General features: G+C 40.7%; 1 protein-coding gene across 1 annotated transcript; it reads right to left on the bottom strand.

Annotated features, from left to right (window-relative positions):
• Positions 1–13,365: 13,365 nt before the first annotated feature.
• Positions 13,366–14,145, bottom strand: LOC110757912 (uncharacterized). The gene has a single exon (XM_021959665.1). It carries the CDS (start codon positions 14,143–14,145, stop codon positions 13,366–13,368), a length of 780 nt encoding a protein of 259 aa, XP_021815357.1.
• Between the last annotated feature and the right edge of the window lie 3,844 nt (positions 14,146–17,989).

Here is a 17,989-nt window from a genome sequence, read left to right as displayed (position 1 = left end):
GCCGAGTAGGTTGGTCCAGAATTCGTCCACACGGGCTGGGATTGCCCCCAGCTGTTTGTCGGTGGCAAAGAATGCTGGCCGTAGCCTGATGCTTGGGTGTGGGCCGAGACGCCGAGGCTGCTGCTTTCGCCGTAAGGCTCGATTCTGTCGCGCTCTTGGCTCCTCGGTCCGGCTCTGGGAGGTGTTGCGGGCGAGGCCACCGGCATCCTCTCCTGAAAGAGCGTTCGCAGTTCTGAGGAGAACCTGTCCATCGCGGCCATGAAGGATGTTTCTATCCTGTAGGCCTACTTGGACATCAGTTCCTCCACCACTGCCTGTTCCTGCATGGATTCGGCCGTGCGATCCATCGTTACTGGAGCGCCGGCTGAGATCCCGACCGTATGTTTGGTCTCGATACTTGTGATTGGTGAGGTGGACTCAGGAGTCTCAGAAGTCATTTCGATTTCTTTGTTTTTGAGCTTTGCCTGTGCCTTAGTTTCCATCATAAATTTTTGACAAGGGTCCCACTGGGCGTGCCAAATGTGTCTGCCGCGCAAATCTCACGGCCTGGAGTTCCGGGCCGAGGGGATGTGCGTTAACACGCGGTTTCCTGCTTTTGGGTGCGGTGCGGTTGTGCGCGGGCGTGCCAGCACGGTCTACCGTGCGTCGATGTGTTGATGAGTGTTGGATGGATAAGTGGTGCGCCTGTTTGATCTGTCTTCCTAGTCAAACGATTGTAGCCGAGAGAGGAACTGGTCTCGGCTGTTAGGTTCACGGCCTGAACTACAAGGCCGTTGAGTGATGGTGTTGGTGGTGGGTTTTGGGCGGTGCTCCGGCGCACTGCTCAGGGAGCGACGGTCGTGTGATATATGGGGTGAGTGAACGAACAACAAGGATGGTGCTCCAGCGCCTTGAAAATCAAGGGTCGTATGATATATTGATAAATGGATTTTCCTTACAATCTACCACTACTCCTAGGAAAGCAAGTAAAGATATTGAAAGTGCATTACAGGAAAAAATAAGTTGCTCCGTGGGAGGCTTTGTTTTGGTGTTGAACCCTTTGAATGTAGCTCGAGTCTTGTATTTATAGGAAGAGTCCTTGGATGAGTAATCGAGGCTGAATTTACGCATAGTGGAGTCTGATTAGCGCAAGTGGGCAGTCCAATCGACATTTGGGATCGTGAAGTATGGTGGTGTGACCCCAGAAATCCCGGTGAATCTCGGCCGCCGCTCTTGATCGTGGGTTCTGAGCTTCTGGCCGTGGAGACGCATTTATGGCCTGGATAGCTGGTGAACCAATGTCTCAGGCTGTCAGAATTCTTGTGAGAATGTCCACGTCTAATCACTCTGATCCTCATCACCAAATCCTGACTTCAGTTACTTCCCACCTTCCCTCATGCATTAAATGCTTCTTTGTGGCCAATGGGTTTGCTGCATTAAACAGGCACTACTTCATTAAATGAAGCCTGGGACCCTGCTGTCACGTGATGATTTGCCTTTAATGCCTTGACCGCGATTTTGTTCGGCCTCGGCCTCGGCCTGCGCTTGAGGCCGAGATGATCATGCCTTAGCATTTCCTCTTTTATCTTTAGGAAGGCGAAGTAACCTGGCGAAACGCTGCGTTTTAGTTTTTACGAACAAGTGCCAGGGCCGAGAGAAGGGGCTCCTTCGGCCAGCTTATGGCCGTGATTCATCAGGCACAAACATCACGTGATGATTTGATTTTTTAATATCATTGGCCGTGATTTTGTTCGGCCTCGGCCTCGGCCTATTATCGAGGCCGAGATGATTGTTGCGTCGATTCAGCTGCACCAAAATGGATTCAGCTGCATCTTCAACTTGTGATACTCGCAAGTGCACGAGCCGTTCGGTAGTATAACATATGTAGGTGCGAGGTCGATTCCACAGGGATTGGTGATTGAATAATCCAATTCAGTTTTCCTACACAAAACAGAAGAACAAGAAAGAAAATAAATAAAACAAGAAAGAAAGAAAAGAAAATAACTCAAGTAGATAAGTTCCCAAGTTCAATTAGATTAACGGATTGATTCTAGCTAAAGTATGATTAAGCCATGGTGTTTGGTCATAACCTTGTGCTCCTAATTCCCTAATTTGATCATTTGTTGTCTAACCTAAAATTAAGCATTAGGAACCCATTAAGCATAGAAGAACAATTTAAACAACCAAGCATGTATCTAATCCCTGTTGTCGAATGTCCATACATACTCTTCCTATTCATAGTTCAATTCGAATTAAAGCATGGTGTCTACTCTTAATTCAAACCAAGATAGCTAACATGCAAGCCTAAATGGTGATCAATCATTCAAACTAGCATATTAACTTATAAGCATAATGAATAAGAACAAAAACCATAATTGAAACTTGGAAACTAATTAAACTTGAATACTTAAGAAAGAATGTACATTACAAATAAAAGTAAAGTGGAACTAAGAAAACTTGAAGGAAAATTTAGTAAAATCATTTTGTTACAACAATTGACAACTTGAAAGGAAACTAAGAGAATTTGAGGGAGAGAAGGGAAGGGAGCTCTAGAGAAGTGTTTGAGAGCTCCCCCCCTTGGGGTGTGTTATGAAGCTTGAAGACTTCTCTATTTATAGGGCTAAGAGGGAGGAACATCATGATGAATTCCAACACCACCATTCCTCTTTGAATACAATTCATAACTCCCACTTCATCTTGTCTATGTTAGTGTGGTTGGAAATCAATTCCATCCCATACTTCTTTTGTTGCACCTCAAGCTTTCTTCACATGGGATTGCTGGTTTCTTCTTTTAGCATGGAGGTCTGGCTCTTTATTTGCTGCCAACTCATGTGCTGCTAGTCTTTGTGGCTGGCTAATAAAGTTCTTTTGCTGTTGCACATGTGTTGCTGGAAAAACGAATCCTCCTGAGCAGGGTTCAGTGTTGGACGGGCTGAGGATTCTAGATATGTTCAATTGGGCTGAAATTTGGATATGTTATACTAGTCACCCATTGGAACAACTTGTATGAAGAATGTATTCCCATATGAGCAATACAAGTGTATGTTTTGGGCCTTGCAAGTGGACTGCCGAAAATAGACTGGAATTGACTTCATTGCAGTTAGCTTGTGGGCTTGTTTTGGGCTTGATCTTCCCTCCTAAAAAATCTGGAAAACTATGGATCTTGAAGCTCTTTGAATTATCTTTCCAAGCATATGCAGTCCAGCTCAAGGAAAAATCGGAAAGCCCTTCAAATGTGTTATTTGGCCCAGTAACGCAGATGCTGTAGAATTTGACCTTAAGTTGCCAAAACTTGTATAACTTTCTCTAGAAGACTCGGAATCATGAACCCTAAAATTCTCCAGAAACTAGACTTCCACATCTTTCCAATGATATATGGCTCGTTATCTGGTTCTTCTTGAGCAAGTACAGTCCAATCCGTGAAGTTGACTGATCTGCAAACACCAATGAGCCAACTTGTCTCCAAAATGCATTTAATGAGTCTCAAGCTTATTACACTGAAACAAACACAAAACTTATTAAAAGCACAAGTTTAACTAAAAAACATAACCAAATCATAAGTTAGAAGGATAAAAAATGACATGTAATTATGCACCGATCAAATACCCCCAAACCTAGATTTTGCTAGTCCTCGAGCAAAACAAAAAGGAAAACACAGATAAAAACAAAACAAGAAGTTAATTAGACCACTTTCGTAGGTAACTCGATTGCATTGAGCGTATGCAACAAGCCTTTAAACCTCTAGGCATCCCTAGTAGGAGGAGTTGTGTTTCCTGAGGGTTTAACAGATACGATACCCACAAACGTTTTACTGACTCTGTAAAACAAAGTAATTAGAAAACTTAAAAAAAAAAATGTTAGTCCTTTAAGCAAAACAACAAAAATAAAAACAAAAACAAAAATAGAAATAAAAACAAAAACAAAAATAAGACTCAAAACAATCTTCCCGAACATTTTCTGAAGAGAAATGACTCATGCACATGACTCAAAAGTTTAAACAATAGAAGCTCAATTTTGGTCAATATTTACAGGGTGACAAAGTTCAAAACACAACATGCTCAAAGTGTAGTAGTGTGATAGCCAAATGCAACAAATTCCCCAATCTTAGTTTTCATACAATTTCAAAAATCATACCAAGCACAAATGCAACTTCAAATCTCACCAAAGTTGTCCTCTCACAAATGAATCACTCAGAAGAGGGCTACAATGCAACACTCAGTTATAAACATGAGATTATGATCTCAAGATAGGAAGATGAAGAACTTGCATTAATATGATCTCAAGAAGGATGCCAAACACTTAAAAGTAAGAAAATGTATGCAATTCAACCATATGACATTTAAGATCAATTTAGGTCTTTAACATAGGTTGTAATGGGGCCAATGGTGTAAGGTGAGTAAGAAATGAAAGGTATGGATAATACAAAGTCCAAGGAACTCAAAAATGTAAGAGCATAAAAAAAATTGTTTACAAGACTTCGAATCATCACGATTAGATTTTTTTTTTCTTTTACATGATCAAAACTCCTTATACCTTCATTTACATTGATTCATACTCCTTTCCAAACAACAATTATTTTTGAAGGCCCAAAAATGAATTTTCAATCAACCACCACTTAATCACAACTTCTTTTTTTTTTTTTTTTTTTTTTTTTTATGTAATATCCCTTCCCAAACTTAGCATGAAAAACACATCCGAATTAGAGCTCATGAGTTCCTTAGAAAGGTAAATATTTGTTTTTCGGGCTAAGGCGAGGAAATATAATTGGTAAAATGAAAGAAAAGGTTTACTTGTAGGCTCAAAATGGTTAACAATGGAAAATCATACTTAAGCATGCATAAGGTTAGCTTGAAAGGCACAAACGATCCAAAGAGGGCCTTAATATCACTTCTTAAATATCATGAAATCAAATTGCATAAGAACGGATGACTTTTAAGTGTTCAACCAAATTAATGAATAATGAGATCAAACAACAACTTTGATGACAAGAAAATAAGAGTATGTGTATAACACTCATGAAATGAAGCACAAGGCTCAAAAGCTCACATTATATGGTTATGTAAGTCTAATTTATGCTTGATACAATTCTTTGGGTCATGCAAATCCTTTAATTGAAAAATTATGAAACAAATGGCAAGTGCAAAGAAGGTTTCGAACATATCATGCTAGAACGATGCCAAATTATTATTATTATTATGTTTTTTTTTAATTGAAATCCAATTTTCATTTAAGTAATGCAAACATTTATCACAATCTCATCATAAGTGTTCGGAAAGTGACTCAAAACAAAACAAGACTCAGAATATAGAAAAAAGAAAAACAAGCAAGAAATTAATTAATTAATTAATTTATTATTTTAAGAAAAACCAAATTTACTTGCTAAACTTCAATACCCCCAAACCTAGAAATGAACATTGTCCTCAATGTTTAAAAATTAGGAACAAGCAATGTCATAACAAGAAATGAAAGGTACTAAAGTAAATATAAAATCACAAAACACACAAGAATTAAAATACAAAAATAAAATAATTACAAAATAAAAATTACAAAACAAACAAACAAATAAAAAAGAAACGAAACAGTAAAACACTCGAAACAAAAAGCCCTAAACAAATAGTCTTACGCAAACCAAAACCCAAACGTTTGAAAGCCCAACCCAAAAGAAGTTAACCCACCTTGAAACCTATACAACGGTGAAAACCCGACCCACAATGAAATCCGAAGCCCACACGTTTTTTTATTATTATTATTTTAATTTTTTAATTTAATGAAACGTGAATTGGGAGCGCAAAGGCGGGATTTCTGAAAAGAGAAAATGTGGTCCCTAATGCCTTGGTTCCTGGGAAGTCACGGGCAAAAGAGGTGAGGGACGTGTCGGCGCGTAGAGGCCCCTCACACATTCCCAAGCCAGAATTATTGGCCTCTTGGGTGAAGCGGGATGACTTTTTCACATGGAATGTGGTGAAAGGTGAAAATGCAATTAAGGGGGGTTGGGAAACGGGTGCGGCGACATATAGAGATAAGCCGTAAGGGCCGCACAGAACTCAGAAGCGATGTGGCTAGGGTTAAGTAGAAACTAAGTCTATAAAAGAGAAAGAGAAAGAGGGGGGAAAACACACAACTCAGAAACACACAAAAGAGAAAAGAAAGAAGAAAAGAAAGTGAGAAATCAAATGGCCTCTTCCTACCCATTTTCATTGGATCTCAACTTAGCTCCACCGACTCAGACATGAGGCCAAGCAGCGGCACCAGTATGGATGCCCTACTTTGCCTCTGCACGGGGGCCTGTGACAGTAACTGACTCAATACTCCTGGACAACGATGTTGCCATTGGAGTGGCTAGAAATTTAGTGACTCCTAAAGATATACGTGTGCTGGGGACAAGGGATGACAACCGGGTCGTGAGCGATGCCCTGGCACTGAGCGTGCAGAGTACGGCAACAGTCGCAAGTTTGGGTCATCGCCTACTTGCGAAGTCCCATGAGGTAGAGGTGCTAAAGGGTCAGTTGGCGGCGGAGCGAAGTATGGTTGAAGAGTGTCAGAGTGCTATAAAAAGCTTGAAAAGGGAGAGGGCAAGGATAGTGGAGGTGAATCAACACCAGCTAGAAGTATTGCGGGACGAGAATAAAAACCTATCAAAAATGGTAGAGTTGTACTCTCGCGACATGCGAAATCAGCTGGAGGACCTAGACCGACCGGGTAAACGCAAGCAAGCAGATCGCGAGAGTAATTACGCTCAAGCTAAGATTGCGATCTTTGGGAGCTCAAGTGATGAGCCCCAAGAGGCTGTGCGTGAAAATCCAGAAGAGGACAGCCATAGGCCAAACTCAAAGCTCCAATGGTCGAGACACCGAGCACTGTGAAGAAATGATTCCTACTGCATTATTGATGTTTTTATTTTTATTTTATTTTTGGTTGTTTTTGTTTCGGAAATAAAAGAGTAAGGTTGCAGAAAGAAAAAGAAAAAGAAAACACACTTCCCAACTAAAATAAAACAAAGACGACAAACGGAAAAGAAAACACATTTCCCTAACTAAAATAAGACAAAGATGATAGCCGAAAGGGAAAGGCAAAAACACAAAGCACTAGAAAATGAAAGTAACGGGCAAAAACATAAAACACTAGAAAACACGGAGGAAAAAAAAAAAAAAAGGTAAAGTGAAAGTAGAAATGCTCCCCCTTGAAGCGATTAGGTCGAGCATGCCCGGGAAATCCAAAATGGTGTTGGCTCCCTCATCAGCATATGTCTATTTAAACCACGCCTCTGCAAGCGGATGATACCCTGTATTTCTTCCTGCAAACTCAAGGAAAACCATCAAAAACATCCAGAAACAAAACAATGGCATTCTCACCTATGCTCATTGATGACCTCAACCTTGAGTTGTCCCTTGCACCACCGAATGCCCAGATAAAGGCTCCTCCAAACCCTGTCTTCCCAAACTCTTCATATCATCACGGAACTGCCGGAAGGCATGACTGTGAGAAGGCTCACACCGGCGGTTCATCTGCATGTGGCACAGCGGTCGGACAAGGTGGCAGTGGAGGAGTCCCACACTTTAACTGTGCAACACGCGGTCTCCGCCACAAATCTAGGCTTGCGCCTACTAGCAAGGACACAGGAGTGTGTAGCGCTGACTGAGGAAGTAGCTTCCTTGAAGGCTCAGGTGGCGGACTTGCAGAAGCGGCTCTACAGTGCCAACCAGCATGTAGAAATGCTCCAAAAGAGAAATGAAGACCATGTAGAGCTGCTGCAGATTCTACAAGTGCGAGAAAATAGAGGCAAGCCATGATGATGAGGATGAAGATGATGAAGATGAAGATGAAGAAGAAGAAGAAGAAGTTGTTGTTATTTTTATTGTTTTTTATTTTTTTGTTTTTTGTTTTTTTTTGTTTTTTTGTTTTTTGTTTTAATGCAATGTTTGAAGTGAAATAAAGTTTGTTTTTAACACCCAGAGAAAAAAAACTAACTAGCCATACCACGTAAATAAATACATAAACTAACTTAACAAAACAAAAACAAAAACAAAGACTCAGCAGAAAAGAAAAGAAAGAAAACAAAAATAAAATAAAAAACTTAATTTAAAAACACACGAATATACAAGCAACTCACGGATGACCAGTTAAGGGCCTTAGAAAACACAGCCAGGGGATCCGGGAAGGTTGGAGGGGTCACAATGGTCCCGCTTAAAACCCAAACTTCTTAGACACCGAAGGTGTCGCCTAAAGAACTCCTACACACTGTATTGACGGAAGTGCTTACTGGAGTTACCATAAGTCAGCTCATATGAAAAATCTTTTTTTTTAAAAAAAAATAATAAAATTTAAAGATATTCTCGTAAGAAAAAGAAACAAAAACAAATTAAGATAATATGAAACAACAAACCATAAACGAAAATGAACTAAGTACTCTAAACAAACTCAAACAAACGAAATAAATTGTTGTACTAAAAGAAACAAACCAAGAAACCAAAGAAAAACACAAACAGCACTTTCTATCATCTAGTTATCACCATTTGGACAGATTCGTTTCTATGTTTTTCAGCTTCGACCTCTGTTCAGTTTTTAGGCTATAACTTTCCAACCATAAGTCCAACTTTTACGTTCTTTATATGGTTGGATTCAGCACAGAAAAACAAAGAACTCAACGTGGACCAAAAGGTAAAAACAACTACGGAAATAAACAGAATTCAAAGAAAATAAAGGATTGAAATGCTCCCCCTTGAAGCGATTAGGTCGAGCATGGATGCACTTGGAGGTCGCCTTCTCCCATTGCTCCACACTTCCCATTCTTATGATTGAGGTTGCCATCTCTCTCCATTTTTATTAAGCTGTCACAAATTGCTAAAACCAACACACAAACTTGAAATGGAATTAAAAGGATTAGGAATGAACAATAGAGAACTAAGTAGACTTTAAACATTATAAAGAAAAATAAATAAAAAGTAGGAAAACCAAATAGAATCAAGCAATGTTACCGATCCCCGGCAACGGCGCCAAAAACTTGTTGCGTCGATTCAGCTGCACCAAAATGGATTCAGCTGCATCTTCAACTTGTGATACTCGCAAGTGCACGAGCCGTTCGGTAGTATAACATATGTAGGTGCGAGGTCGATTCCATAGGGATTGGTGATTGAATAATCCAATTCAGTTTTCCTACACAAAACAGAAGAACAAGAAAGAAAATAAATAAAACAAGAAAGAAAGAAAAGAAAATAACTCAAGTAGATAAGTTCCCAAGTTCAATTAGATTAACGGATTGATTCTAGCTAAAGTATGATTAAGCCATGGTGTTTGGTCATAACCTTGTGTTCCTAATTCCCTAATTTGATCATTTGTTGTCTAACCTAAAATTAAGCATTAGGAACCCATTAAGCATAGAAGAACAATTTAAACAACCAAGCATGTATCTAATCCCTGTTATCGAATGTCCATACATACTCTTCCTATTCATAGTTCAATTCGAATTAAAGCATGGTGTCTACTCTTAATTCAAACCAAGATAGCTAACATGCAAGCCTAAATGGTGATCAATCATTCAAACTAGCATATTAACTTATAAGCATAATGAATAAGAACAAAAACCATAATTGAAACTTGGAAACTAATTAAACTTGAATACTTAATAAAGAATGTACATTACAAATAAAAGTAAAGTGGAACTAAGAAAACTTGAAGGAAAATTTAGTAAAATCATTTTGTTACAACAATTGACAACTTGAAAGGAAACTAAGAGAATTTGAGGGAGAGAAGGGAAGGGAGCTCTAGAGAAGTGTTTGAGAGCTCCCCCCCTTGGGGTGTGTTATGAAGCTTGAAGACTTCTCTATTTATAGGGTTAAGAGGGAGGAACATCCTGATGAATTCCAACACCACCATTCCTCTTTGAATACAATCCATAACTCCCACTTCATCTTGTCTATGTTAGTGTGGTTGGAAATCAATTCCATCCCATACTTCTTTTGTTGCACCTCAAGCTTTCTTCACATGGGATTGCTGGTTTCTTCTTTTAGCATGGAGGTCTGGCTCTTTATTTGCTGCCAACCCATGTGCTGCTAGTCTTTGTGGCTGGCTAATAAAGTTCTTTTGCTGTTGCACATGTGTTGCTGGAAAAACGAATCCTCCTGAGCAGGGTTCAGTGTTGGACGGGCTGAGGATTCTAGATATGTTCAATTGGGCTGAAATTTGGATATGTTATACTAGACACCCATTGGAACAACTTGTATGAAGAATGTATACCCATCTGAGCAATACAAGTGTATGTTTTGGGCCTTGCAAGTGGACTGCCGAAAATAGACTGGAATTGACTTCATTGCAGTTAGCTTGTGGGCTTGTTTTGGGCTTGATCTTCCCTCCTACAAAATCTGGAAAACTATGGATCTTGAAGCTCTTTGAATTATCTTTCCAAGCATATGCAGTCCAGCTCAAGGAAAAATCGGAAAGCCCTTCAAATGTGTTATTTGGCCCAGTAACGCAGATGCTGTAGAATTTGACCTTAAGTTGCCAAAACTTGTATAACTTTCTCTAGAAGACTCGGAATCATGAACCCTAAAATTATCCAGAAACTAGACTTCCACATCTTTCCAATGATGTATGGCTCGTTATCTGGTTCTTCTTGAGCAAGTACAGTCCAATCCGTGAAGTTGACTGATCTGCAAACACCAATGAGCCAACTTGTCTCCAAAATGCATTTAATGAGTCTCAAGCTTATTACATTGAAACAAACACAACACTTATTAAAAGCACAAGTTTAACTCAAAAACATAACCAAATCATAAGTTAGAAGGATACAAAATGACATGTAATTATGCACCGATCAATGATCGTACCTTAGCAACTTTCTTTTGTCTTCAGGAGGGCCAAATATCTTAGCGAAACGCTGCGTTTGAGCAAATGCCAGGGCCGAGAAAATGGGCTCCTTCGGTCAGTTCATGGCCGTAATTTATTAGGCACAAACAGGTGCTCGACTGAGATGGAGTGCATGAACTAGGTGTCCATCGTTGATCCTAGGCTTGCCAGCACATCTGTATAAGTGTTTTTTGCTCGAGAAACTTGTTGGATGGTAAAGTTCTGAAATGCCTTCAAAAAATTTTGGACTTTGTCGAGGTATTGGATCATTCTTGGGTGTTTTGCCATGTACTCCCTTGAGGCTTGATTAGTGATGAGTTGGGAATATGAAAAAAAAAAAAAGGCTAACCTTTTGATTGACAATTCTTTTGCTAAGCACAGTCCAACGAGCAATGCCTTGTATTTAGCTTTGTTGTTTGAGGCCGAGAAGCCAAGTGTGATAGCTTTGTTGTTTGATGCTCCATCTACACACAACTGCCACAACCCTTCATCTACACATAACTGCCACATGTCTTTGGGTTGGTTAGGTTTTGCAGAGGAGTTCTCATTTCCTTTCGAACTGTCCTATAAAGGCTTGAGCTTTTATAGCAGTCTTTGTCTGGTAGACGATATCTAATTGACTCAATTCGATAGTGCATTTCATGAGTTGTTGAGAGGCATCGGGGCTATGAAGGATCGATCTCAAAGGAAATTCGGCCATGATTATAATTCGGTGAGCTACATTCTCGCGGAAACTACATGGACCAAAATGAGTTTCTCCATTTTTGGATAGAGAGTCTCTGCATCGAGGAGAGCCTTTGACATGTAGAATATCGGTAGTTGTGCCCCCAACTCTTCTCGGATGAGGTATGAGTTGACTCCCGAGCTGGACACTGCTAGGTAGATGAACATGTCTTCATTGGGTTGAGGCTTCGAAAGCATGGGAGGTGAAATGAGATATGCCTTTAAGTCTTGAAAAGTTGCTTCACACTCTTCGTCTCATTTGTCTATTTGTCCTTCCTTCAAGGTTTTGAAGAATGGCATGCACTTGTTGGTAGATTTTGAAAGGAATTGGTTGAGTATTGCTGCACTGCTTGTGAGGCTTTGAATTTCTTTCGTGGTGGAAGAGAACTTCATCTTGAGAATGGCCTTGATTTGGTTGGGGTGAGCCTCGATACCCCTTTGGGTAACTAAGTACCCCAGGAATTTGCCAAATGAGACTCCAAATGTTCACTTGATTAGATTCAACTTCATTCGGTATTTTCGGAGTAAGTTGAAGGTTTCGACATGATTTTTGATATGATCTGCTAGTTGAGGAGCTTTGACCAGCATATCATCGACATAGACTTCAATGGTTTTTCTGATCTACTCCTTGAAGATTTTTTTCACGAGCCTCTGGTAGATCAGAGGTTGAATCCATGAACTGATCAATCCTTGGCAATGGAAAGCTGTCTTTTGGGCATGCTTTGTTGAGCTTCATGTAGTCTACACATACCCTTCATTTCCCTTGGCCCTTCTTTGCCTCCAGAACAACGTTAGCCAGCCATTCAGAGTAAGAGATCATCAAAGCCGGCCACTAGGAATTTATCTATCTCGGCTTCGATGATGGCAATTAGTTCTGGAGCGAAGTTGCGTCTCTTTTGTGTGGCTGGTTTGTTGGCTGAGTTGACATGGAGCCTATGGCAGATGACTTGTGGGTAGATGTCAGGCATGTCAAATAGTGACCATGCGTACACGTCTTTGTTGTTATGGAGGAAGGTGGTCAGCTCCACTTCTTCTTCTTTGCTAAGGCTCGAGTCGATCCATGCTTTTCTTTCTAGCTTGTTAGGATCAAGATCTATCAATTCGATATCCTCTTCGGGCCTCCATCCTTCTTCATGATCCGGGTTTTTTAATTGCTATTGAAGAGTGGTTGTTTCTTTTCCCTTATGGCCGGCTAGACTTACGGGAATGAAATCCACCGCCTCATTGGCTTGTTCTTTTCCCTTCTGGTCTGCTCGACTTACGAGAATGAATTAGGCTTGCTTGCTTTCCTTCAAACCTTGGGCTGAACATCTTCTAGCCATTGCCTGATCGAAGTTGATATGCCCGATGCCGCCCCCCAGGATGGGGTAACGTATCTTTTGATGAGTAACAGATGTTATGGCATTGATCTTGCCAATCCATGGTTTGCCCAAAATGCCATTGTAGGGGGAGATTTTGTTGATGATCATAAAGGTCTGTGAGCTAATCATAAAGGTCTGTGCCTGGTAGGATTGTTGATCTTGTTTTCCATGCCCATCTATTAGACAACTAAGTATTGCAGTATATTGGCTGCACTGCCCTCGTTTACATGGATTCGGTCGACTATCGCTTGTGCAACTTGGATGCTAATGACCAAGGCATCATTGTGTGGCAGATCAAGTTCGAATTGGTCTTTTTCTGGAAGCCTATAACGGGATCGTCCTCTACTGTTGGGTAATTGGTGTGGACTTGGGAGATTATAGTTACCTACTCAATCTTCTTTTTCTTCTCCTTGCTTGTCTCTCTAGAGTTAGCTAGGATTGTGTTGATCCTTATGACTTTTTATGGAGGTTCTTTAGCTGCATCACGATCCTCGATATGATGAAAAGCTTTCTTCACCACAAATTCGGTGCAATTTTCATCTCTTACCAGCTCCTCAAGATGTATTTTCCAAGACGTGCAATTGCCAGTATAGTGGTCATGTATTCCATGGAAGGCACAATATTTGGAGGTGTCCCTTGTGGCAGGATCAGATTTCAGAGGCGGTGGTGTCTTCAGCCATGATTTGTCTTTCACCAAAGCCAGGATTTGATGTTTTGGATTTTCCTTTGCATTTTCCTCCTTCGTTCGCATGGTACGATTCGGTATTTTTCTATCCTGCTCCCTTTGGTGACTAGTCAGCTTGTTTGACGACTTATTCGCGGGGATTCGATCGTCATCCCAAAGTGCATAACGTTCTGCTGTTGCGAAGACATCAGCAAAGGTTTGCCTGGGAGTGATGCTTAACTCACAGTATAAGTTATGTTCGATCAACAATCCTTTCTTGAACTCAGAGGATGTGATTCGATTATCGAACCCCACAATGTTGGATTTTTCCGCCTTAAACCTAATGGTGTAGTCTTGGAGAGACTCATTGTGCTTTTTCTTCAAGTTGAAGAGGTGGTCAACCTGCTTCTTGATCTCCCGATAGGAAGTATACTCCTTCATGAAGTCGAGGGCTAACTCTCTGAAGCTGCTAATCGTCTTGGGTGCCAAGGTATGAAACCAATCTTGGGCTACCCCTCCCAAGGTCATAATGAACACTTTACACATGAGTGCTTCGTCACATTTGTGAAGTATCATGACACTCTTAAAGTGTTTAAGATGGCTCTCGGGATCGGAATCTCCTTGGAACTGGCTGCTTGATCTCGTTAGTGAACTGTGAAGAGTTCACTTGGTCTACTTCTCAGTATATGGCGTCTTCTAAATCTCCTCCGACCCTAAGGCTGCAAAGTCGATCATTCATGAGCTTCTCAAAATTCTCCATTCATATCGCTTGCAGTTCTGGCTGAGGACGTCTTTGGTGTTGGCGTCATTGGTCAACTTCCTCATCAGCTGACGGGGTTTGTGCTCTTCGGTTGCTGGCGTGGCGTATTGGAGGATTGAGCTTGTGAAGGGTCGGCCATTTGCCACATGTAGTTTGGAATCTGCTCTTCCAATATGAGCAAGCGAGTGTCTTCCCTCACGTTCCCTATGCGGGGGGCTCCGAGGCTGATGTCCTCGCGAGCCTACCTTAAGTGGATATTTCCCTGCAGACCCAAGTGAGCATAGACATCGGATTGTGCCCCCAGCCTTGAATGCACATTAGTATGTGGGCTTAGCCTCGAACGAATGCTCATCCTGGTCTGATTAGCAGGGTCATGTCCTCCTCCTTGCCTATTGGCCCTTGGTTGATCTCCTTGGGATCTTTCAAGTTGTTTGCCTTTGTGTTAACTCATCCTTTTCTCCTCTGCTTCGAATCTTGGTCGAAAGTCTTGGACCAAGTCTATCTGCCTAAGTCAGCAAAAACATCTTGACATAACTGAACATTTAAAACAAATCATAAACTTCCTACGTGCCCTTATTGGGGGATCAAGCCACACGTAGTTATTTCTACCACACATCACAATTAAGATAATACAGAAATGTTCAAAGTGAAACTATTAATAAAATTCTAGAATCATTCTTTACCTTGATTTCAACAAGCTATATAATTGAATATCATGCCCTGAAATTATGTACCTAACTATTCAATGAGTTTATCATTGTACATCCAAACACATATGTACCACACATTTAACATGAAATACATACCTACGACCGTCCGCATAGTGCATATGTCCTGTAATCACCCACCAATGGGTATATGGGAATATCATTAAATCCAAAGACGGTCGGGGAGGGGAAACTAGCCAACCCCCTGTGTAGACAAGTCGGGTAGGTGGCTAGGGATCCTGGCCAACCTTGTGCAGACAATATGAGCAGGGTGGCGAAGAATACTGAAACACTGTTGAAATGATAATTTTTATTAAATAAATAAATAAAGTACAAGGAAAAAAAAAAAAAGGCTGGAAATTTTATTAAAAGTGAATGACAACAATAATAATTCATCCCACATGTGTTTCAAAGGAATAAAAGTTCTTTTGATGCAATGGTTGTACTTAGAGTGTTTGTATCAAACACTAAGGCCAAGGAGTGATAGTTCACTCAATCTCAAACTCCTCAAGACACAGGGCCTATAAAAGAGCCAAAATGGGGATTCTTTTCATTTTTTGCATTAAAATCCTCAAATACTCATACTGAACCCTAGCCATCTCCTAAAACAACCTCTCGAGCACTGCACAGACCTTAAGGGGGGAGGAGGTCATAGTTCCTCCTCCTGCCGTCTCCTCTCTTCCTCCTCTCTTCTTTGACGCACAAATCTCCATCCCCTCCCCTACTTTTCCCTCTCTTATCCTCGCATCTCCTCCCCACGTTGATTTGCTTGGGGACAACGTGGCTACCTTTGTTGTTTTTGTTGGGTTGTTCTGCAAATTTGGGTTTCAACTTTTGATTTACCTTGTATGTTTTAGTTTTTGTGTTGTAATAAGTGTATCAACTCTTTTAGAGTTTGTTGCATTTTGTAGTATCTACTTGTAATCTTTTACTTCTGAGAGTTTAAAGATTGTAGTTTGCACTTGCAATTGGGTAACATTTCCCAATTCCACAATGAAAATACCATCTCATGAATATTACGGCCCCTCCGAGTTATGGGGGTCGATATACTATCCCATATATCAACACGTTGCAAATCCAAGAGGACTACCACGAGGAACAAATGACCGTTCGCTTTGTCCTCTATTGTGATAAATGCCTGCATAAATAGGATGGTTATAAGGCGGTGACAAATATATATATATATATATATATAGTAACAATATTGTTAACAATACAATCTAATAGTGTCAACCAATTTCGCAGCACGTATAAAATCTTGCATATATTTTTGTGTCCGTATCCTTGATATTAGTTTTGAAATATCCCTACTACTACCGCACATTCCAAAACCTGACTCTGCAATATGAAGAACCATACTTAGAATACAGGCACTACTACAAAATAGTTAAACAACGACACAAAAAAGACGACATTGCATCTATAAACCGTCGTCATATTTTAAAAGACGACAGTTTTATAAAACCGTCGTTATATATTATCTTACACACTGCTAAAATGGGTTTGATTTAAAAAACACGACGCTTGTCAATTAACAAGCGTCGTCTTTCAAAATGCGCTAAACGAAAAGAGGCACTTAAGTGAATTCGCGATCTTAAATTTTTCAGATTTCTCCCCATCGCTCGAAAAAATCTCTCTCTCCTTTGGAAACCCTCAACAACTCTCTGGATCTCCCTCAACCCTCTCACCTCTGAAGCACTCATCTCTATAATGTTCACTGTCGTCCTCACCAAGTTTGCTGGCATAGGAGTCGGAGTTTGCAATTTAACGTTTTAGGCCACTTAAGCCCCTTGGATGCCGTCGACACTGAGCTCGCTGGCATATGAGGTCACAATCTCTTCCTCTTCTTCTTCTCTCTAGCTATGGTTTATTGTATGCATCAATTTAGGGTTCTTCAATTTGAACTAGTTTTTATCAATTAATTTTGGGGGGTTAGGGTTTTCGATGTCTGATTTTTGGTTTAATAATTCGTGTCCGATGCGATTAGTATCAGATCTAGAAACAGTGAAAATAAGAATGGAGCCCTCTGATTTTTGGTTTAATAATTCGTGCCAAATGGCTCACTCGACGCTCGTGAAAGAGTTGAAGCACTCTGACTCTGCTTTCGGTTCTGACAACTCAAAGGTATGAGGACGACGAAGTAATTTTTGGGTTTTTCCCCTCTTTTGGCTTCTAAACGAATTGTTTTGATGATGGTTCTGATTTGGGGTTCTCTTTCTGCAGAGCTAGGTCGTTTTCGGTTCACCCCAATCGACGCTGTGCCCAGCTGGGAGTGGCTGTGGCTGTGGGCTAGGCTCGTGCCGTGGAAGTCCAAACGCCCACTCGCCGCCGGCCACTTCGGATCTGCTGCATGCGGCTGTAGGGGAAGTAGCGAAGATGCGCATCGACCAGAGCAGAGGCCTCTTGGGACCTCCAAGAAAGCCCTCCCCACCAGTTCCCGCCGCCCCTCTGAGCAGCAACCCCAACAATTTTTTTTTTTTTTTTTTTTTTCAGTTTTCAAGCAAAACCCAACAAGCAAAATTAGTGTTCTTCTTCATTGGAGTTAGTTGGTCACATCATTAACATTTTCTGGGTATAGGTTGCTGTGATGTTGAAGCTTATTTAATGGGTTGCTCTGTTTTTGTTTTTTCAGATCTGGGTATTGTTCTAAGTTTTCGAAGGCATTTATATGGTCTCAGTTGTGAATTTATTTTGGTGGGCTCATTTATAATTTTCTGTCCTTGTGTTTTACAGGTTGCTCGACAGTTCTTGTCCCAGCTAGAGTTGTGCAGGCACTGAAGCTGAACATTGATGATATGTGCGCACCTCAACCGCCCCCACCTTCAGCGTCGTTTCAATGCAAGCTACAACCCTGGATATGGTAAATCCTAGATACCCTTCTTCTTTTCACTGTTTCTAGCAATCTTTACTTTTACCAAGTTGATTTTTAATGTGTGTAGCTAATTATGTTTAT

The sequence above is a fragment of the Prunus avium genome, chromosome 7 (genome assembly GCF_965620075.1).
Source record: "Prunus avium chromosome 7, drPruAviu1.hap1.1, whole genome shotgun sequence".
NCBI classification, from domain to species: Eukaryota; Viridiplantae; Streptophyta; class Magnoliopsida; order Rosales; family Rosaceae; genus Prunus; species Prunus avium.
The sequence above is the reverse complement of the archived record's forward strand: the minus strand, read 5'-3'. Positions and strand labels throughout refer to the sequence as shown.